The sequence below is a fragment of the Heterodontus francisci genome, chromosome 3 (genome assembly GCF_036365525.1).
Source record: "Heterodontus francisci isolate sHetFra1 chromosome 3, sHetFra1.hap1, whole genome shotgun sequence".
Lineage (NCBI taxonomy): Eukaryota > Metazoa > Chordata > Chondrichthyes > Heterodontiformes > Heterodontidae > Heterodontus > Heterodontus francisci.
In genome coordinates, this window is record NC_090373.1 from 155,716,363 (window position 1) to 155,739,155 (window position 22,793).

General features: G+C 41.7%; 1 protein-coding gene across 2 annotated transcripts in view; it reads right to left on the reverse strand.

Annotated features, from left to right (window-relative positions):
- Window positions 1-1,899: 1,899 nt before the first annotated feature.
- Window positions 1,900-22,793, reverse strand: part of hace1 (HECT domain and ankyrin repeat containing E3 ubiquitin protein ligase 1) — a 107,140-nt gene continuing 86,246 nt past the window's right edge. For both annotated transcript variants that reach the window (XM_068026958.1, XM_068026955.1), the window contains exons 23-24: window positions 20,225-20,338; window positions 1,900-2,798 (exon numbers count right to left, since the gene is read on the reverse strand). In XM_068026958.1, the coding sequence (XP_067883059.1) occupies window positions 2,696-2,798; window positions 20,225-20,338 (217 nt within the window). In that variant the 3' untranslated portion in view covers window positions 1,900-2,695. The remainder of the gene's footprint in view (window positions 2,799-20,224; window positions 20,339-22,793) is intronic.

Sequence of the window (22,793 nt, forward strand, 5' to 3'; positions counted from 1 at the left end):
TCGACCTCACTGTTCCTAGCTTTTCACCATTTATAAAAAAACTCATCTATCCTTTTTGGTCCAAAGCAGATGGCCTCACATTTACTTGCATTGACATTCATCTGCTGGTTTTACCCACAAACTTAACCTATCAATATCCTTAATTTTATGCTCCTGTCCACATTACTATGCCACCTATTTTTCATCAGCTTACTTGTATATATGGTTCGCTATAGTGTTATACAAATCATTAATAAAGTGAATGACCCCAGCACATATCCTTATGGGAGAGCACTAGTCAGTGCCTTCCAATTCAAGTGCATACCCATTATCTCTACTCAATGCCTTCTATAGCCTAACAAGGTCAAATAATTTGCCATCAATTCCTTGAACTTTAATGTTAGCTAACAATTTCTTATGTGGAACCTTATCAAATGCCTTCTGTAAGTCATGTAAACTGCATTCATAGACTTTCCTTTGTCTACTACTTTAGTTACTTCTCAAAAAACTCAGTTAGGTTTGTGAGGCATGACCTCTCCATCCCAAATCCATAACGGATCTCTCTAATCAGCTCAAATTTCTCTAAGTGCTTAGTTATTTTGTACTTAATTATGGATTCCACTAACTTTCTGGTTCTTCCCGCGCTCTCTTACCTTACTTAAATCATGAACTTATATTTTGAAATTTTCCAATCTAAAGGGATTTTTTTAAATATTCTTTCATGGGACGTGAGCATCATTGGAAAGGCCAGCATTTGTTGCCCATCCTCAATTGCCCTTGAGGTGGTGGTGGTGAGCTGCTTTCTTGAACCGCTGCAGTCCATCTGCACTCCCAAAGCTTTTCGGAAGTGTTCCAGGTTTTCCACCCAGTGACGGTGAAGAAACGGCAATATAGTTCCAAGTCAGGATGGTATGCCACTTGGAAGACTTGCTGGTGGTGGTAGTGGTGGTTCCTGAATTGAATGCAGCTTGGAAGGTTATGACAGAAGCATCTGCAATCCTTACCTACTTCCTTTAACACACTGGCGTGGAAATAAAGTCCTGGTGATTTATCAGTCTTCAGTGCCAATTTTTTTCCCCCAATACTGTTTTCCTAGTTTATTTTAACTTTAGTGGGCTACTGATTCATTATTAGCTTCCCTGGAACGTCTGGTACATTATCCTCTTCTGTGAAGACTCGCAGAAAGTAATTATTTACATTTGCAAGATTACCCATATCTGTTTTTTTAAAACCCAGTGCTCTTAACTACCCTTGTTGTTCTAATTAAGCAAATTGTTAACTTTAACATCCTTCAAGTGCCATTTTTTTAAAATTCCTTTTTGCAGTTTTTTGTCGTCTTCCTTTGCTGCTCTTTATATCTCTCCTAGTCCCCGAACTATTCTTTGTACTTTTGTCGGTTCTTTCCTTTAGTTTTATATTATCTCTCACCTCTTTTGTCGACCATGGCTGCTTTATTTGGTAAGGAGAGCTCTTGCTCCTTAGGGGTATACACTGGTCTTGTATTAATTCTTTTTGAGCACCTCCCACTGTTCATCTGCAGTTTTACCAAATTACAGTGTTGATCAGTTTACATCAGTCTCTGACTCAACCTGTTAAAGTTAGCCTTCCCAAAATCTAGAATCATAGTAATGGTGTTATGTTTCTTCTTTGCAAAACTAACATTGAATTCAATCATATTATGTTTAGTTAATAAAGTCAAAAACATTTATCTAAATCTGGCTTATTACTCATAACTAAATCTTTGCATGACCTGACCACCTGATTACAAAAGATGGAGAAGCAAATAGGTTGAAATAGAGCCCCAGAGTACGAGCTACTCCATTGAAGGCTCCATGACTAGAAACTAATGTACTGTAGGCTGTCACTGTAATATTAACCCTTTTATACTAAAATGTAAAAAAAGGTAAATTTTTCTGTAAAAATTTAATAGTTTCTTTTTAAAAGACATGCACAACAGGGAGATACACAAGCAGCTGCATCATAATCTACAAATACAAATATACAGGACTTCAAGCAATATATACAGTGCATAATTTTCACAATATACAAATACTTTCATAGGACAGTTTAATCTTTTTAAAGTAGCTAATATTGCTTTGCAGAAATTCTGCAAAATAATTTGGCTGTTAGGGCAGTCTATCTGCCATTTCTACTGACAATGCCCCCCATTTCAATGGCACATTAAATTATGAAGTCTGACTACTAAACTAAACATTTACATCATCACAAAAAATATAAAAAGTCTGTCCCCTATCTTACAAAAAAAATACAATGAAATCTTGGCTTTGGAGAACCACTGGCTTTCTCACTTACCCTCCCCCCCACCATAAATATATGAAGCTTGGCAACAGAACTTGTATACTCCAGCCACTGATTCAAGCATACAGGGAATGCACCCACATACAGGCATTTCAGATTTCAGAATACCATGTTTTGACATTGTGCAGCAGTTTGCAAATTCCTATACTCTGTCACAAGTATGTGATTAGTTGTACCAAAACATAACCACTTTCTTTTAAATATAAATCCCTAAACGACACACACAAGCATAATGCTTGGCATGAGCATTCAGTGTATGCCATGCATATACAGATGTGCTACAATACAGAAATGTGCATATGAATCTGGACAGAGAGCTGAAAAATCAGAAGCATCATTAAACACAGTTGAGGAGTGACGGTCTCTCCAGCAGCCACTTTCAAATTTTGAGACATATTTATGCCATGGTGTATCCATAGCTGCCACAGTGCAATGCAACAAGAATTCGATCCTTCAGGTTCTCTTTGCTGGGGTATTCTGGCAATTTTAACATGTTGATGCTGAAAAACATTTTTTTGAGATAAGTATGCATTATTACAAGCCACATTACATTAATCTTTAAAAAAACGAATTTATACCCTTAACCTACTCAACCATAATATTACACAAAGTAAGGTTGTGAATTTATGGAATATACAGATGAAATAACCTGATATCCTATGTACTCCTGTTTCACAGAGTCCGAGTCACATTATACCATTTCAGCGAAGGGAATCAGTCCTCAAATGAGCCATCCACCATTAACTTTAATTTTTTTAAAAATCACTTCTCCAAATAAAGATTATTTTATATAAGACCTGAAAATGTAATTAAGCCCAATATCCACAAGCGTTTTTGACAGATCTCAAACATGTCGACTGACTAGGTTGCTCAGTTTCTTCCCTCTACAGAAACAAATTTAATAGTGGATTCTTAAAGCCATTTATACCACCCACTTCTCTGGTAACTTTCTCCACATCTATTACCTTTTGAGCAAGAGGTTTCTGCCGGACTTCTCACCAGTGCCATTCTCGCTATCCTCCACTACACCCTCTTCAATGTATGTACCTCCTTTCTATAGTGTGGTCACCAGAAATAAAAACTGTCCTATGTATTATGACTAGTGTCGTTTCAAGCTTTTGCATAACTACAGTAAAGTTCTACTCGATTTGTTTTTGTTTTTTTAACTTGTTTCACTTGTCTGAACCCTGACTGTCTGAACATGTACTGTAATTCCCAGGTCCATTTCTAAGTTTTTTTGGCCATTCTTTGATAATTAATTTGCCATTTGTCTGTTCAACTGCATCACTAATGTAAATATTCTGAAAATCTTTTGATTGTGCTCTTGGTCTCTTCTAATGAGCTTCTCCTTCAACATCCAATCAATTATGTAGAATATTTGCCTGTCCTGCAGTATTTGCAGACTCTGCCAGTGACCAACGTACGTTGACCAACTTGGTCAATTCCACTTCAGGACCCTTAACATACCATTTATAAATACTTTGTCAGTGAATGACTGCAATCCAATCACTGGGCTCAAATGATATCAAAAAGGACTCTATAAGCCCACTGACTCCCACAGCTACTTTGGTTACACTGCCTCCCACTTCCTGTAAGGTCTCTTCCATTCTTCCAGTTTCTGCATCTCTATCGCATTTGTTCTGACTATGCTACCTTCCATACCAGTACTTCCTATAGGTCTTCCTTTTTCCTCAACTGGGAATTCCTCTCCACCATGGTTGACAAGATCCCTGACAATGTCCATCCATTTCCTGCACTTTTGCTGTGACCCCTTCTCCTCCCTCACAGAACTATTGCAGGGTTCCAGTGGTCCTCACCTTCCACACCCCACCAACGTCCACATTCAACGGATCATCCTTCACCATTTCCACCATCTCCAGCATGATACCACCGCCAAACCCATCGTCTCTCCTCTCCTTTCAACATCACACAGAGCCGTTCCCTCCGTGACACCCTAACCCACTCTTCAATCATCCCCAACACCCCCTCCCTTTCCTATGGCACCTTTCCATGCAAGCTCAGGAGATGCAACAGCTGCCTTTTTATCTCCTCCCTTCCCACCATTTAGGGCTGCAAACACTCCTTCTAGGTGAAACAGCGATTTACTTGTATTACTTTCAATTATACTGTATTTGCTGCTCACAATGCAGTCACCTCTATATTGAGAATTGAGCAGATTGGGCAATCATTTTGTGGAACACTTCGATTCTGTCTGCAAGCGTGACTCTGAGCTTCCGGCTGCCTGTCACTTTAATTCTCTGCCCTACTCCCTCTCTGTCCTCAGCCTCCTACACTGTTTCAATGAAGCTCAATGTAAGCTCGTCTTTTGGTTAGGCATTTTACAGTCTTCCGGACTCAACATCGAGTACAACAATTTCAGATCATTACCAACAATTTCTGTCCGAAAGAATGGGAGCAGTGGTTATGATTCCGCTATAGCTATTTCTCTCTCTTCCAGGCCATCTTTTGTTTTTATACTTGTCCCATTACCATTCTCTTTTGCCTTGCATCATCATCCACTGTCATTTAATCTCTCCTGCCTTCCACCCTATCACAGACCTGCCATTTTGTTCTTTCCTCTCCAACCCCTTTCGCTGACTGTGTTTCCTTAAAATCTGTTATAAATTATTCTTTATATAAATGCATGGAGTACAAGGAAGAAATTGAATGAATTGCAAGTGCAAATTCAACTTGGAGAGTACGGCACATAGTAGTTTGGTAGTACAGAACTTGAGTATTCCTGAAAAGAGAGACAAGTTGTCAAAGCTTTTCATCTTGCACTCATCAGGACAATCTGCAAGAATACCAATGTAAGGGAAAACAACAACTTTATACTATATGACAGTGCTGATTGGTTGTCAAGTGAACTCTGATTGGTAGAGGCGTTGCCATGGATATCAAAATATACGGAGATATATGAATACACAGGGCCCTGTTCTTTGCAGACAGAAAGAATATGAACAAGCATTGCGCCTGTTTCAGCTAAACAAAATAAGTGACAGGCATTCACTGGTTCATTCCTCAGGGCAATGCCATGACCAGTCAAGCTGCCTGGTTTAAATTTCAATCAAAGCTTGGCAGTTAACGGTCAGTCACTGTTAACTTCTGCATTCTCCATGTCAACGCGTTGGGGCTTAACTATTCACCATATTCATTAACTTAGATGATGGGGTAGAAAGCCACATATCCAAATTTGCTGATGACAACGATAGGCAGCATTGTAACTGTATAGATGAAAGCATAAAATTACAAAGATATTAATAGGATAAGCAAATGGCAAAACTGTGGAAAAAGATTTCAATGTAAGCAAATGCGAGGTCATCCATGTTGGACCAAAAAAAAAGAATAGGGTACTTTCTAAATGGTGACAAGCTAGAAACAGTGGGGGTCCAAAGAGACTTGGGAGTCCACGTATGGAGATTAGTATTTTGCTTTTGGACTAATATCTCCTTTTGTGGCTTGGTGTCAAATTTGATCTGATTATACACTCCTGCACAGTATCTTGGGATGTTTTATGTCAAAGGCAGTATATAACTGTTAAGGGAAGTCACTCTTAATTCTAATTCAGCTCTTTTGTCCAAATTTGGACTAAAACTGTACTGAGGTCTGAAACCAAGTGGCCCTGGCGGAACCCAAACTGAGCACTGGCGAGCAGGTTGTTGAGTAAGTGCCATTTGATAGCCCTGTCAACGACACCTTTCACTACTATGCTGATGATCGAGAGTAGACTGATGGGGTGGTAACTGACTGGATTGGACTTGCCCTGCTTTTTGTGGACAAGACATACCTGGGAACTTTCCACTTTGCCAGGTAGATGCCAGTGTTGTAAAAGCAAAATGCTGCAGATGCTGGAAATCTGAAACAAAAACAAGAAATGCTGGAATCACTCAGCAGGTCTGGCAGCATCTGTGGAGAGAGAAGCAGGGTTAACGTTTCAGGTCGGTGACCTTTCATCAGAAGTGGGTCCTGGCAGTTCTGATGAAAGGTCACTGACCTGAAACATTAACTCGGTTTCTCTCTCCACAGATGCTGCCAGACCTGCTGAGTATTTCCAGCATTTCTTGTTTTTATGCCAGTGTTGTAGGTGTACTGGATCAGCTTGGCTGAGGGCACAGCTAATTCTGGAGCACAAGTCTTCAGCACTGAGCTGGGATGGTGTCAGGCCCACAGCCTTTGCTGCATCCAGTGCACTCAGACATTTCTTGATATCAAAGGGAGTGAATCAAATTGGTTGAAGTCTAGCTTCTGTGATGGTGGAAACCTCAGGACAAGGCCAAAATGGATCATACACTTGACACTTCTGGCTGAAGATGGTTGCAAATGCTTCAGCCTTGCCTTTTGGGCTCCACCATCATTGGAGTTCATGGAACCTCTTCCTCCCATTAGTTGTTTAATTTTCCACAACCACTCATGGCTGGATGTGGCAAGACTGTAGAGCTTTGATCTGTTGGTGGTGTGATCATTTAATTCTGTCCATCATGAATGTACATAATAACTCACTGCATGCTAAAACATTCTCAGCTTGCCTCTAGTTCTTTTGCCAATTGCCTTAAATCTGTGTCCTCTGATTATCAATTCTTCTGCTACAATTTCTCGTTACTTATGCCATCAAAATCCTTCATGATTTTGAACACGACTATTAAATCTGAACCGTTACCTTCACAGGATTCTCAAAATCACAATTATGCCTGTGCCAAAGCAAAAAGCTGTCTGGAGACCAGGCAATCCTTTAAAAGGAATGGAAGTTACAGGGTGAGTCACCCCATGTCACTGCTAGCAGGTGGTTGTAAAGCAGCACTGGACTGAATACTATAAATAGGGCACTAGCAAACTCTGTCAAATTTTACAAATTTTACAGAGACAGCATTTTAAGAATGATGAATTTCACGATTTCACATTTAAATCGTAAATTTCACGGTGATGTACAAAACCATGAAAATGATCTACTTTAAACAAAAAAAGACATGGGGGGGGGGGGGGGTTTCTGGTTTCAAATGGCATTTATTGTACCGTCATGCAGGCTCACACCTGCCAACAATGGGGCAGATATTTCGCCACATGAATATTAAATTTTAAAACTGAGAACATCTGGTAGTATAGATGAACAGAGAGATCTTGGTGTCCAGGTACATAAATCCCTGAAAGTTGCTACCCAGGTTAATAGGGCTGTTAAGAAGGCATATGGTGTGTTAGCTTTTATTAGTAGGGGGATCGAGTTTCGGAGCCACGAGGTCATGCTGCAGCTGTACAAAACTCTGGTGAGACCGCACCTGGAGTATTGCGTGCAGTTCTGGTCACCGCATTATAGGAAGGATGTGGAAGCTTTGGAAAGGGTGCAGAGGAGATTTACTAGAATGTTGCCTGGTATGGAGGGAAGGTCTTACGAGGAAAGGCTGAGGGACTTGAGGTTGTTTTCGTTGGAGAGAAGGAGGAGGAGAGGTGACTTAATAGAGACATATAAGATAATCAGAGGGTTAGATAGGGTGGATAGTGAGAGTCTTTTTCCTCGGATGGTGATGGCAAACACGAGGGGACATAGCTTTAAGTTGAGGGGTGATAGATATAGGACAGATGTTAGAGGTAGTTTCTTTACTCAGAGAGTAGTAGGGGCGTGGAACGCCCTGCCTGCAACAGTAGTAGACTCGCCAACTTTAAGGGCATTTAAGTGGTCATTGGATAGACATATGGATGAAAATGGAATAGTGTAGGTCAGATGGTTTCACAGGTCGGCGCAACATCGAGGGCCGAAGGGCCTGTACTGCGCTGTAATGTTCTAATCTAATCTAATCTAATCTCTCTCCTGTCTGCTCCCATCTCTTTCTCACAGAACTGAAGACCCATGAACCCCAAGAGAGAAAAGTCTCCTACAGTGAACAAGGTTTAAGAAGAATACTGGGCCACAACAAAAAGAATACCTACAAAAGGACTACAGTAAGCTCGATGCACAGTAACAAGAAACTCTTCTGATATTGCCTCGAACCTCTCTATTTTTTCTTCTGCTCTTTTCTGTCTCTAATTGCATGTGCGTATCGCGTGTGCATGCTAGCGTGGGGCACGTCGTGTATCCGTAGGCTTTAATCAAATTAGAGTTTAATTTTAAGTTTTAATAAATTTCACTTCTTCTTTAAACAGAAGAAGGCCTGTTTGTGCTCATTTCTTTGCCTTATAATTGGAAAGCGGTGAACAAGCATTCACCAAGGGGGAGCTCAAAACACTGTGTTTAAAAATTAAATCCTGTTACAATAAGAACGGGTGAAGGCTGAAAGAGACCCCTAGACATGTTCCTCACCTGGTCATAACAGAAATTTGGGTGCTAGCGTCCAGAATGTTACCCACAGACAAACAAGTTAAATTGGAAGTGGGAAGCCAAATTGTTCCTAATCAAAAAAGAGCAAGCTTAAAACAGGTTTTCTTGTAGTTGTGTGTGATTGAATACAAACATGTCTGCAACTGAAGCGAGTAGCTCTCTAAGCCAGGGTGATGTAACTTGGGATAAGTTAAAAGCACTGTCTATGGAGGAGTTGAGAAAAATGGCTGCGCAGTGTGAGATGTAAACCGTGGCGCGGAGTCAACTCCCCCTTGGCCCCTTTATTCCTTTCACCCACTTGATCCTGGCCGTCACGTAGGTCTAAGTCCTCTTAATTCAGACTCAGGCTGGGTGTTTGGGATATCGGTTACAGGAGAGCCACCCTCCACCTAATCCACTGGCTACAGTTAATGGCTTAGTACAAAGAGGAGGAAACTCAGTCCCTTCTTTAACTATCACTTTACTTTATTCACGTTGTTGTACAATGTAAGAATAAGGCTTATACACTTAGTTAGACAAAAGCATGCAACTCAAACTGGGTTATACAGTTAATAACAAAGCTATCTAGAATTGATAAGCACACCCATTAGGTTCCTCTGACCTTTCCCTGAACTAGTCACAGAAAACAAAGGATAATACCCGAAAAAGGGAAGAGCTGACGCTGGCCAGGCGTTCCGTTCTCTCTCTCTTTTACGTCGTCGCCGCGTTGCTCACGCAGGGTCTTCCACTTCCGTGATGGTTGGTCTCCGGAGTTTCTTGCTGGCTCTATGCCTGAGATTCTCTATACTTATTCTCTTTCTTATCTCTTCAAACTTGTGCTGTTTCTTTCCGGTTGGTTTAGGCTTGCTCACCTCGTTCGTATCTTCTCCTTATTGGCCCAGGCCCAAAGACCCCGGTATCACACAGTCTCCAAATAAGCCTTTATTCCTGTGATCTCTCCTCTGTCTTGTCACATAAATTAATTAGTTCAAACTGGTTTTTACCAGCACAGGCCAGTGTCTGAGCACCCGGTAACTTTTAGTTCATGAGCTATGCAACAGTTTGTAACAGACTATTTCTTGCAGCCCCTGGCCAACAGCCTTGTATGTGGCAAGGCTAGAAAGTCTGAACTCCTAAGACTAGTGGCCCACCATTTTTCCCTTGAATCTGAAGAAACAGAAGTAGTGTTAGAAGCAAATTCCGATAGGGTATCGCTAACAAAGATACAATTGGAACAGAGGAAACTTGAATTAGAAGAAAGAGAAAGAGAGAGAGAGGCAGGAGAGGGAGAAAGAGACAGCCTTCCAGAAGGAACAAGAGAATGAAAGGCAGGACAGAGAGAGAGAAAGAAAGAAAAAGAATATTCCAGAAAGAATGCGAAGAGAGAGAGTTAAGCGGTTTGAGTTAATTAGGGTGCGATAGAGTAACCCCAGTGAAAGAATGGCCAATATGGAGGAGCAGAATTCAGGGCTGGGTACAAAATTGCTAAAACCCGCTCAATTAATTCCAAAATTCAATGGGAAAGACATGGAAGTGTCTTTTAGTGTCTTTTGAGAAACTGGCAAGGCAGCTAAAATGGCCAGCTGAGACCTGGTCTCTTTTCAATACAAAGCAAACTAACTGGAAAAGCCAATGGGGTTTATTCCTTGTTGCCAGATGCGAGTTCATCAAATTATGAACTGACCAAAAATGGTATCCTTGGGGCATATGAATTAGTACCTGAGGCCTACCGCCAAAAGTTTAGAACCCTCAAAAAGCAAGCTAATCAAACTTATCTGGAAATTGAAAGCAAGCAAGCAACTGGCTTTTCATCAGTGGCTGAGGGCTCTTAAAATGCATCTCAGCTATGAGACTCTCAGAAAAATAATTTTGTTAGAGGAATATAAAAAATCTCTCCCACTCTCAATAAAGATCCACGTAGAGGAGCAGCAGGTTCAGGGAGCGCGGCAATCGGCTGTTCTGGCTTTAATTTATAAGTGGGTTTCCCGGGGGAACCTTTCCTAATCATCCCCACAAATCCGAAAAGGACAAAGGGTCGGAAGGTGATAGAAGCCCAGGCAGTCCTGGAAGGGAAAGGAAAGCCGGAGACACGGGCTCCTCCTCCAGCCAAAAAGGAAGGTGTTATGAGCAAGAGTGAGGCCCGTAGACCTGTGTGCTTCCATTGTCATAAAGCATGGCATTTAAAAGCTGACTACTGGAAACTAAAGAGGAAACTGGTAGGGTTAATAAGAGCACACCCGCTCAGTGAAGACGGCGACCTGATGTAAAGCGCAGTACAAGCTGTGGCTTTTACTGCAGTAAGAGTGCAACCCAGGAAGCTTACGGCTGCAAGTGCAGGAAAAGTTAATAGGATTCCTGAAGGTCATCAGGGTTTTGTGTTTGAAAGGAAAGTAACCCCATACCCATCAAGTGGGGCAAGCAAGCCGATAGTGATTCTCAGGGACACAGGGGCACTAGATCCCTTTTACTGGGAAAAAGCCTAACATTTCCCCCAGAGAGTACAGTGAACACCAAAATGGTGGTGAATGGTATTGGAGGGCTTAACACTGGGTGCACCTGAAGTGTGACCTAGTTTCGGGACCGGTAACCGTAGGGATTGTCCCTAGTTTGCCTGTGGACGGGGTTCACCTGCTCCTAGGTAGCCCCCCAAGTAGTGAAAGAAAAACCGCAGGAAGTCAGAGAGACAGGGCAGTGGCAGGAGACGGTCCTCTGCAGAGACCCTGAATATGTACTGCATCAAGCCATAATCAAACCAGCTCCCTCAGAGGAGACTGCATGGGCACTGCAAACAGATGACCATGAGGTCTGCCTGTCCGAGACTTTCTGTGGAAAGTCAGGAGACCCAAGAATGAATTAAATGGATTTTTCCTGGATGAGGCTCAGCGAGCTCACCCAGTATTGCAAGAGTTAGCACAGGCTGCCCAGTCTGAAAATGAAGCAGAGAGAGTCCCTGATTGCTAATATTTATGAATGAGGTACTGATGAGGAAATGGAGTCCTCCTCACAGACCTCAGGGCAAGGAGCAGACAGTAGCTCACCAGTTAGTGGTGCCACAGTGGTACCGGGAAGAAATATTAAGAAGGGCCCACGAGACTACAGTGGGTGTACATGCCGGTATACGAAAGACCAAAGCCCACATAAGACAGCAGTTTGACTGGCCAAAACTCCACAAAGATGTGGTGGAGTACTGCAGGAGTTGCCACATGTACCAGGTTGAGGCGAAACCCCAACCTACTGTGAAACCTGCACTTCTAAGTCTTGTACCAGTGTTAAGAGGACCCTCCAGCAGAGGGCTGGTGAACTGTAAGGGACCCCCCGCCAAGAACAAAAGGTGACAGACAGGCACAAGGCTGGCAAAAGTTTAGAAAGATAAGGGGAAAAAGTGACCAAGAGGGCAGGTTAAAGGAAGTCCAGGAGGAATCCCAGATGAAAACCCCTACTATCTGGTCAGCCAACCCCGAAAAATTAGAAAAATTAGACCCCACATCCTCCTATGCAAATACAGACTCTAGAAGTCCCCCACCAGAGTTGCTAACAGCATTTACAGGAACCTGCAGAGACACAGAGAGATCTCTAGGGGGTGCAGAAACCTTAAAGTTAATGCCTCACCTGGTTGAAGTGCCACAGGAGAGTGGTGTCAAGTCTGCCCGCATTCCTGCAGGTAGGCGTATCCCGGAGAACAAAGGGGAGATTAACAAAGAATCTTCCACCACAGTCACAGAAAAAGGGAACCACCCATCCCCTGAAGTCAAAAGACTTTGTATGACTCAGATAGTTCAGGGTAGACCTGTCCACTACTAACTCTCCTGGAAAAAAAACATTACCTCAACAGGAACAAAACCCTAGGCAGTCATGGCAATGGGAAAACTGAAGAAAAGCTTCCCCAAAGAACTACCTGGCTACTGGGATACCAAAAGCAAAAAAGGGAAGTTAAAGCAGCACTCACACCCAGAAAAGACAACTTTAATAAGCTTTAAGAGTTATGAATGAATGGAAATGAATGAGAAAAATGCATGTTTTTTCTTTCTGTATCTTATATTTCTCTCAAAACTTTTAATGAAATGCGCCGGGTTTCTTTCAAATGGCATTTCATTCCCCTGGGTGTGGAGGTGTCAATGCAGACTCCCACCTCCAAGAATGGGGCACAGATATGTTGCCACATGGACATTATATTTTAAAATTGTTGCTGGGAAGAAAAAAAGGCCTATTACAAGGGGTTGCCAAGCCCCAGACTGAGAAGACATTTGCATAGTAACAGACAGTACTTGGAAAGGACAAAGGGACCACTCCCTGCTCCAATTTAATTCACAATGGACTTTTGATTACCAGACGTTGAAGGTAGAGAGGCTAGCATTTCAGGTTAACTACTAACATGGCTGAATACACAAACAGATGTGGTCAGACCAGTTTAGTCACATGACTAACTGGCTGTTGGAAGTTTTTTTTGAATTTGAACTTGGCACAGAGAATTTGAAGTCAGAAGGCTCTTTGCTCCTGGACTGAGAACACCTCTTTCTCACTCAACTGAAGACCCATTGAAGACACATAAACCCAAGAGATAAAAGTCTCCTACAGTGAACAAGGTTTAAGAAGAATACTGGCCACAACGAAAAGCAAGACTACCTACAATCTAGGACTCGACAGTGAGCACGAAGCACAATAACAAGAAACTCTTCTGATATTGCCTCAAACCTCGCTACTTAGATTAGTAAGTTTGTGGACGACACAAAGATTGGTGGAGTTGCGGATAGTGATGAGGATTGTCAGAGGATACAGCAGAATATAGATCGGTTGGAGACTTGGGCGGAGAAATGGCAGATGGAGTTTAATCCGGAAAAATGTGAGTTAATGCATTTTGGAAGGTCTAATGCAGGTGGGAAGTATGCAGTAAATGGCAGAACCCTTAGGAGTATTGACAGGCAGAGAGATCTGAGCGTACAGGACCACAGGTCACTGAAAGTGGCAACGCAGGTGGATAAGGTAGTCAAGAAGGCATACGGCATGCTTGCCTTCATCGGTCAGGGCATAGAGTATAAAAATTGGCAAGTCATGCTGCAGCTGTACAGAACTTTAGTTTTGCCACACTTAGAATATTGCGTGCAATTCTGGTCCCCACACTACCAGAAGGACGTGAAGGCTTTGGAGAGGGTACAGAAGATGTTTACCAGATGTTGCCTGGTCTGGAGGGCATTAGCTATGAGGAGAGGTTGGAAAAACTCGGATTGTTTTCACTGGAACGACGGAGGTGGAGGGACGACATGATAGAGGTTTACAAAGTTATGAGCGGCATGGACAGAGAGGATAGTCAGAAGCTTTTTCCCAGGGTGGAAGATTCAGTTACTAGGGGACATAGGTTTAAGGTGAGAGGGGCAAAGTTTAGAGGGGATGTGCGAGGCAAGTTCTTTACACAGAGGGTGGTGAGTGCCTGGAACTTGCTGCTGGGGGAGGTGGTGGAAGCAGGTACGATAGCGACGTTTAAGAGGCATCTTGACAAATACATGAATAGGATGGGAATAGAGGGATACGGTTCCTGGAAGTGCAGAAGGTTTTAGTTTAGTTTAGAGATACAGCACTGAAACAGGCCCTTCAGCCCACCGAGTCTGTGCCGACCATCAACCACCCATATATACCAATCCTACACTAATCCCATATTCCTACCACATCCCCACCTGTCTCTATATTTTCCCTACTACCTACCTATACTCGGGGCAATTTACCTACCAACCTGCAAGTCTTTTGGCTTGTGGGAGGAAACCGGAGCACCCAGAGAAAACCCACGCAGACACAGGGAGAACTTGCAAACTCCACACAGGAAGTACCCAGAATTGAACCCGGGTCGCTGGAGCTGTGAGGCTGCGGTGCTAACCACTGCGCCACTGTGCCGCCCTAGTTTAGGCAGGCATCAAGATCGGCGCAGGCTTGGAGGGCTGAATGGTCTGTTCCTGTGCTGTACTGTTCTTTGTTCTAGAGTTTAAGTTTTAATAAACTTCATTTTTCATCTTTAAGCCTAAGAAGGCCTATTTGTGCTCATTTCTTTGCCTTATAATTGGAAAGCGGTGAACAAGGATTCACCAAGGCGGAGCTCAAAACACTTTGTGTTTAAAAATTAAATCCTGTTACAATAAGACCAGGTGAAGGCTGAAAGAAACCCCCAGACACCTTTTTCAACTGATCATAAACAGCACACTCAAACTATTGTCAATATCTGACTATAAACAGATCACATCCTTTACTCACTGAAGTCAGTGGCTGAATAGAGCAACCTGCAACTGCCTTTCTCCTTTCTCTGTGGCTGTGTTATGAACACCTGTCCGTGTTGAGACACAGCTCTCTCCGCGTTTATTGGAATTGTCAGATAGCACCATGCCAGCCTTGCACGGTGCAGGATTCTGCGATGAAACAATTCAGCTTGTACAAAACAGTATACCACCAACGGCATGGCTTCCAAATTCTTTCACTCGCTGTGCTGCAGTAATGTTTGTGGCCATTTTTGATTTGCTTATTGTGGCATTCTCACTTGTCTGCTAACACTTGATACTGCTTCTCTCAAAACTGCACTGGAAGCCCTCCCTTATCTACCAGTGAGTTCAGCCTAGGGGGAGGGTGACTGCCAGAAGTCGTGGGTCCACATTGGTACTAATGACATAGGTAGGAACAGAGATAAAGTCCTGAAAGCAGGTTTTAGGGAATTAGGAAGGAAATTTAAAAGCAGGACGTCAAGAGCAGTAATCTCAGGATTACTCCCAGTGCCACGTGCTAGTGAGCATAGGAATAGGAGGATTGATCGATTGAATAATTGGCTGGAGAATTGGTGTAGGACGGAGGGCATCAGATTTCTGAGCATTGGGACCAGTTCTGGGACAGGTGGGACCTGTATAAGTTGGACGGGCTACACCTTAACAGGACCAGAACTAATATCCGAGCAGGGAGATTTACTAGTGTGGTTGGGGAGGGTTTAAACTAGCTTGTCAGGGGTATGGGAACCTGAGGGGTAGCTCAAATTGGAAGGAAGTAAAGCTGGTAACAGGAGGTAGAAATGCAGCAAGTGACATTAAAAGGCAGGCGAAACAAAGGCAAGTATCAACTAGATTCAGAATGCAGAATGTCAAGACAAGACACTCTATCTGAATGCACGCTGCATTCGCAACAAGGGAGATGATTTAAAGGCACAAATATAGGTAAATGGGTACTATCTAATTGCCATTACAGAAACGTGGCTAGAGGGTGACCAAGACTGGTAACTGAATATTCAAGGATATTCGACAGGAAAAAAGGAAAAGAAGGTGGTGTTGTGCTGATAAGGGATGGGATCAGTACATTAGTAAGGGAGGATCTCAGATTGAAAGAACAAAATGTGAAATCTGTTTGGGTGGAGCTAAGAAAAAGCAAGGGAGAGCAAACATTGGTAGGAATTGTTTATAGGCCAATCAGTAGTGGTAGTGTGGGGCATGGTATTAATCAGGAGATTAGAGAAGCATGTAGCATGGGTAATACAGTAATCATGGGTGATTTCAATCTGCACATAGACTGGGTAAACTTAATGAGCACTAATGCTGTGGAGGACAAGTGTGTTACGGATGGTTTTCCAGAGGTATGTTGAGGAACCGACTACAGATCAGGCTATTTTAGATCTAGTATTATGTAATGAGAAAGGGCTAATTAATGATCTTGTTGTAAAAGAACTTTTCGGGATGAGTGACCATAATATGATAGAATTTTACATTATGTTTGAAAGTGAGCTAGTTCAATCTGAAGCCAGAGTGTTAAATTTGAACAAAGGAAATTATGAAGGTATGAGGGGCAAATTGGCTGAGGTGGATTGGGAAAATACATTAAAAGGTATAGCAGTGCATAGACAATGGATAGGCTTCAAAGAATTATCTAGTTTATAGCAACTATACATTCCTTCAAGGCACAAAAACCCCAAAAGAAATGGCAGTGGCTAACAAAGGAAGTTAAGGATTGTAAAAGATTATAAGAAAAGGCCTATAAAGTTGCCAGTAATAGTAATAAACCTGAGGTTTGGGAGGATTTTAGAATACAGCAAATGAGCACCAAGAAACTGATAAAGAAAGGGAGAATAGAATATGAATGTAAGTGCGCAAAAAACATAAAAATGGACTGTAAAAGTTTCTATAGGTACATAAAAAGGAAACGTTTGAGTAAGACAAATGTGGGTCCATTACAAGCAGAGTCAGGAGAATTTATAACGGGGAACAGAGAAACGGCAGAGAAGCTAAATGCTTACTTTGTGTCAGGCTTCACTAAGGAAGATGCAAGAAATCTCCCAGAATTAGAGATCCAAGAGACTAGAGAGAACGAGGAATTGAAAGAAATTAGTATTAGTAAGAAGGTTGTATTGGAGAAATTAATGGGGCTGAAGGTTGATAAGTCCTCAGGACCTGATATTCTATATCACAGAGTGTTGAAAAAGGTAGCTATGGAAACAGTCGATGCATTAACCATCTTCCAAAATTCTATAGATTCTGGAACGGTTCCTGCAGATTGGAAGGTAGCAAATGTCACCCCACTATTTAAGAAGGGAGGGAGAGAGAAAACAGGGAATTACAGACCTGTTAGCCTTACAGCAGTAGTTGGGAAAATGTTACAATCTATTCTAAAAGGATGTGATAAATCGACACTTGGATAATAATGATCTGATTGGGTATAGTCAACATGGATTTATGAATGGGAAATCATGTTTGACGAACTTGTTGGGAGTTTTTTGAAGATGTTACTAACAGGAGTCAGTGGATGTAGTATATTTGGATTTTCAGAAGGCTTTTGATAAAGTCCCACACAGGAGGTTGGTTAGCAAAATTAAAGCACATGGGATAGGAGGCAATATACTGGCATGGATTAAGGATTGGTTAACAGGCAGAAAAGAGAGAGTAGGAATAAACGGGTCATTCGCGCGTTGGCAGGCTGTGACTGTGGGGTACCGCAGAATCAGTACTTGGGCCCCAGCTGTTCACACATATTATATCTATAAAAAATTATTTGGATGTGGGGACCAAACGTAATATTTCCAAGATCGCAGATGATACAAAACTGGGTGGGAATGAGTGTTGTGAGGAAGATGCAAAACAGCTTCAAGGGGATTTGGACAGACTTAGTGAGTGAGCAAGAAAGTGGCTGATGGAATATAATGTGGAAAAATGTGACGTTATCCATTTTGGTAGGGAAAACAGATGTGCAGAGTATTTCTTAAATGGTAAGGGATTAGAAAGTGTAGATGTACAAAGGGACCTAGGTGTCCTTGTCAATAAGTCACTGAAAGCTAACATGCAGGTGCAGCAAGCAATTATGAAGGCTAATGGTATGTTAGCCTTTACCACAAGAGGATTTGAGTACAGGTGTAGTGAAGTCTTGCTGCAATTGTATAGAACCTTGGTTAGACCACACCTGGAGCACTGTGTGCAGTTTTGGTCCCCTTACCTTAGGAAGGATATTATTGCCATAGAGGGAGTGCAACCAAGGTTCACCAGACTTGTTCCCGGGATGGCAGGACAGTCCAATGAAGAGAGAGTGGGGAAACTGGGCTTGTATCCTCTAGAGTTTCAAAGAATGAAAGGTGATCTCATTGAAAACTACAAAATACTTAAAGGGATAGACAGGGTAGATGCAGCCAAGATACTTCCCCTGGTTGGGGAATCTAGAACCAGGGGACACAATTTCAAAATAAGGGGGAAACCGCTCAGGATAGAGATGAAGAGAAATTTCTTTACTCAGAGGGTCGTGAATCTTTGGAAATCTCTTCCCCAGAGGGCTGTGGAAGCTCAGTCACTGAGTTTGTTTAAAGTGGAGATTGCAAGGGACATGGGGATCATGTGGGAAAAAGGCATTGAAGTGGATGATCGGCCATGATTGTACTGAATGGCGGAGCAGGCCAAATGGGCTGAATGGCCTACTCCTGCTCCTAGGTTTCTATTGTGTCCATCAGTAAAGCGCGTCAAGTTCACAAAATGGATGATTTCACAGAGGACCCGAGACTTCACGTTCCATGATGCATTTTTCACAGCCGTGAATTTGGTAGGACACTAACTATAAAGTTGGTCACTTGCCTGCCTACTAAGGAAATACACAAAGATCTTTCAAGACTGGAAAAAAAACAGGATAATTTTCAATCTTAATATTACTGGTGGAAAGCGAACAGGAATTTGAGATAAACTATACACAATCTTCTGACCATTTTATGTGTACAGCACTCAAATGTCAGACATGCGCAAACGATGTAAAGCCTGGGTCAAATATAAAATTAAAACCCAACCCCGGCCCGACCTGACAACAGCCAACCCGAACCTGACCCAGGCCCGAGTCCTTTAATTTTTTTTTAAATGCCGAACCCGACCCCGACACATGTAGTCGGGTTGCCAGGCTTTACTGCAGAGTGCGGAGTCCGGACTGCACGTTTCCCACCGTGACGTCCTGAATGTTCATTTGAAGATTACTTCCCGGAGCAAGGCAGCACTGTCCACGTCCAGCCCAACCCGACCCGAGCCAAGCCAGAGTGCCGGACCCGGCAGAGAGACCCAACCCGAAGCAGACACGTCATCGGGTCTGGTCGGGTTCGGGTCGGGTAGCCACGCTTTAAAATGATGGGAGAGGCTCCTTAGAGAAGTGCAAAGTTAGAAAGTTATCCCTAAAATCCTCTTGGTACAAAAAGCCTATTAATGTTACATATATTGATGCTATGGTTTGACTGGACATATATTTAAGTTAGAACATAAGCCAGATGACAAACAAGAACATTTTGGCAGATTTATTTACTTTGAAAAGCAAAAAGTTATTCCTGTTGAAATTTCTTTTCAAGAAATTCCATTCTTTTTCTACAATCCCTCCCATGAAAGCATTCACTTTTTGATATACTGTGCCAATTGTGCTCTCTGATTATTGCACCCAGGTGGCCATTATACATGCATAAACTTAAAAAGGTGTCTGCAGTTCCCTGAAACATCTCAGAGAAAAGCTATGACTCCAACTCTTAAACTGGTAAGAACTGATTACAAAGCATAATCTATGCCCCATAACATTGTACCTTGAACTTAAATAAACCTCAGGACTTGCAACATGTCATGCCTTATATGTTAATCAGGTTTGATGCTGATTTAAAATTGTCTACAAATACCATAAATATGAATAGTTTCTGTATCTTTCTTTTTTCTAGTATCCATATATTTGTCCCAAGTAAGTTACTGATTATTTTAGCCATGCGACAGCCCACAGGACCAATAAGTACTCTTAAATTACTCAAAATATATATCACAGGTACTAAAAAGGTGGTAAGACTGCCAGCTAAATGCAAGTATAGTTGAATATTTCACTTTTTGATGAAGTGTGGCTGATATGTTGAGATTTTATTGGAGAGATTTCCACATTGGAACAGCAGAATTTCACAGGATTTGAACACTTCCAGTACAGTATTCCATTATTTTCTGTGATGCTAATCTACCACATATGCATTATTTCTGCTATCAGCATTTATCTTCCTTTCACTGCATTTAATAGCCTAAAATCTCATGAAAGGCAACATATAAAATAGAACTGATATAGATGAAATTGAAGAAAGGCTTTGCTTGGCCTCAAATTATATAAAACACACGTTTACTAGATTTTGTTTTGCATATGAACTGTACATACCAAGTACTGGATGTTGGTAAGAGGTTTGAAGTGTATGGTACTGCAGCTACTGTGAATCTCTGCAACCCACTGCCACCCATGAGATATGCAAAGCCACCATGAGGGACTCTGGAACTAGAAAACACAAACACAGAAATTAAAGAATATTTTTAATAAATAAGTGAACACTACCATAACATTCTTATTAGTGATTATACAAGTGTACTTCAAATTAAAATAAAAATGTCACTTCCGTTTAGAGCCACAACCTTCATTACCCTCATCACTAGTGTAAGGACACCGGTTGCAACTGTCCTTTCAATTCCCAGAAACAGCCACAAAGCCAGTAGTAACTGGTAGGACAACAGCCCTGTGTCATGCCAACTTGCTTAGTTGAATGATAATTTTCTTTAATCCACTGACTGGAGATCCAAATTTATATTTGTTGAAGAAATTTTAAAAACAGATAAAAAAGGATGACTTTGCTAGCAGCTGAAGATGACCACCTAATTTGCAACACTGTATCCTAGATTGCAAGGCTTATGAGGAGGGAGACAAAATGTCTGCTCATTTCCCAGCAAGAACCAAGACCCAGGAAGTTTAAGAAAACTCTCTCTTATTTTTAGCAAGAGAGAAATACTGCTAACTGCTATGTCTGAATCACTGAATGACTGTCCCCATCTGTGGCTTTAAGCTTGCATCTTTCTGCAGCAGAGACTCTAAACTCTGACATGTGCAGACCTAAGTGGGGGTCCCTCTCCCTTCCAGCTTGAAAGCTTCAAATCCTGCTTGTTGACTGATCACCTTTGCATACCCCGGCTACAAACAGAAACCCCGTTGGAGGAAATCATCCGCATCACTGTCACCAAGAGAGCCACCGAACCAGTCATCTACCTCTATTTAAGTTACAACCACAATAAACCTATAAATTCCTGAAACTTTTTTTGTAAATATGCATTTGATATTTCCTACTTATTGTTCTCCCCTTATTAGATTTTAAAGGTATTGGAGTCTTGCACTTGCATGTAAATTGCTGAGGACCACCGAATTCCATTAGAAGCCAGCCGAATCACCACATGCCAGACTGTTCACCCTTTTTTTTCCATGGGCTCTAACTCAATCAATCTACCTTTCCTCACGCTAACCCATTTGTATTGGGTAAACCTCTAGTGTGTGAGTGTGTTTGTGTTTTATGAAAGTTGGCGCGTAGTTTATTATTTTCATTAATTCGGTTTACATACAATAAAGTTAACCTCTTTCTTTGTTAAGCTCAAGAAAATCTGTCCGATTACTTACTTATTTATGATCATAACAAGAACCAATCAAACACCAACTGAATTGGTCAGTACGTCCACTTAAAGAAAGAATTAAACCTGTTGTGGTCAAATAAGGAGGGAAAAGAGGGAAGCCCTTCAAAAGAGGGAGGCCCTCACTTGACCGTAACACCTGCCACTCTAATGGAAACGTTAAGGACACAGTGAAAAGGAGTTTAGTAAAAGCCAACCCAGTCCTGAAATTATACCACAATCCTCATATTTCAGACATTACCTTTCCTAGAGAAAGCTTCAATAATTAATTGTGCTTTTAGTACCATTACTCAGAATAATTTACCTTCAATAGGACCTTTCCTCTCACTAGTAAATCAGGAAATATAGAAATATGATCACTGAAGGACCTATTTTCCTTGATTTTTAATCTCTCCCCATTAGCGGCCATGCTTTTAGCTGCCTAAGCCTGAAGCACTAGAATTCCCTCTATAAACATCTCTTTCCTCTTTTAAGTCGCTCCTTAAAACTTAGCTCTTTGTTCAAGCTTTTGGTCATCTGTCCTACTATCTCATGATGTGGTTCGGCGGCAAACCTTGTTTAATCATGGTCCTGTGGAGCGTTTTGGGACATTTTATTACATTAAAGGTGCTATATAAATGCAAGTTGTTGTTATATTCAATACAACAGTAGTGGTGTAAATGAACTTCCACCATTCTTCCCATTTCACATGCAATTGTGTAGTGAATCTCCTGGTTTACACAACTGGAAAAACAACCACAGTAAGTACTATATATAGAAGTACAGAATAACCACGGAAGTTTACAGCACACAAGGAAGTCATTCAGCCCATCATGTCTATGCCAGCTCTTTGCTAGAGCAATCCAAAATTAATCCCATTGTCCTGGTCTCTCTATGGCTATGTATGTTCCTCTGCTTCAAATATTTATCCACTTTTTCCTTAAAAGATGCAATGATTACTGCCTCGCAATTTCTTGACGATAATTTTAGATTGACCAAAGTCCTACACTTATGGTTCAAGAAGCAACTTCATCAGAAATGAACTTTTAAACAAAAGTCATCACATAAAGTACGCATAGCAGCAATCTGAATATTTGGATCTGGAACAACTCTAACATGGAGAAATATGGATGCCAGGCAGTGATAATTTGCACTAATAATGCTTATTAAACACACACTCTAGCCCACTGCAAACAGCAAGTTTCAGTTTACTAATTGTCAGGTAGATTATTTGTTACTCTCACTGCCAATTTTGTAGATTGAAGTTGCATTAAAATCTAAGACTAAACTCAAAACGTTTAAGA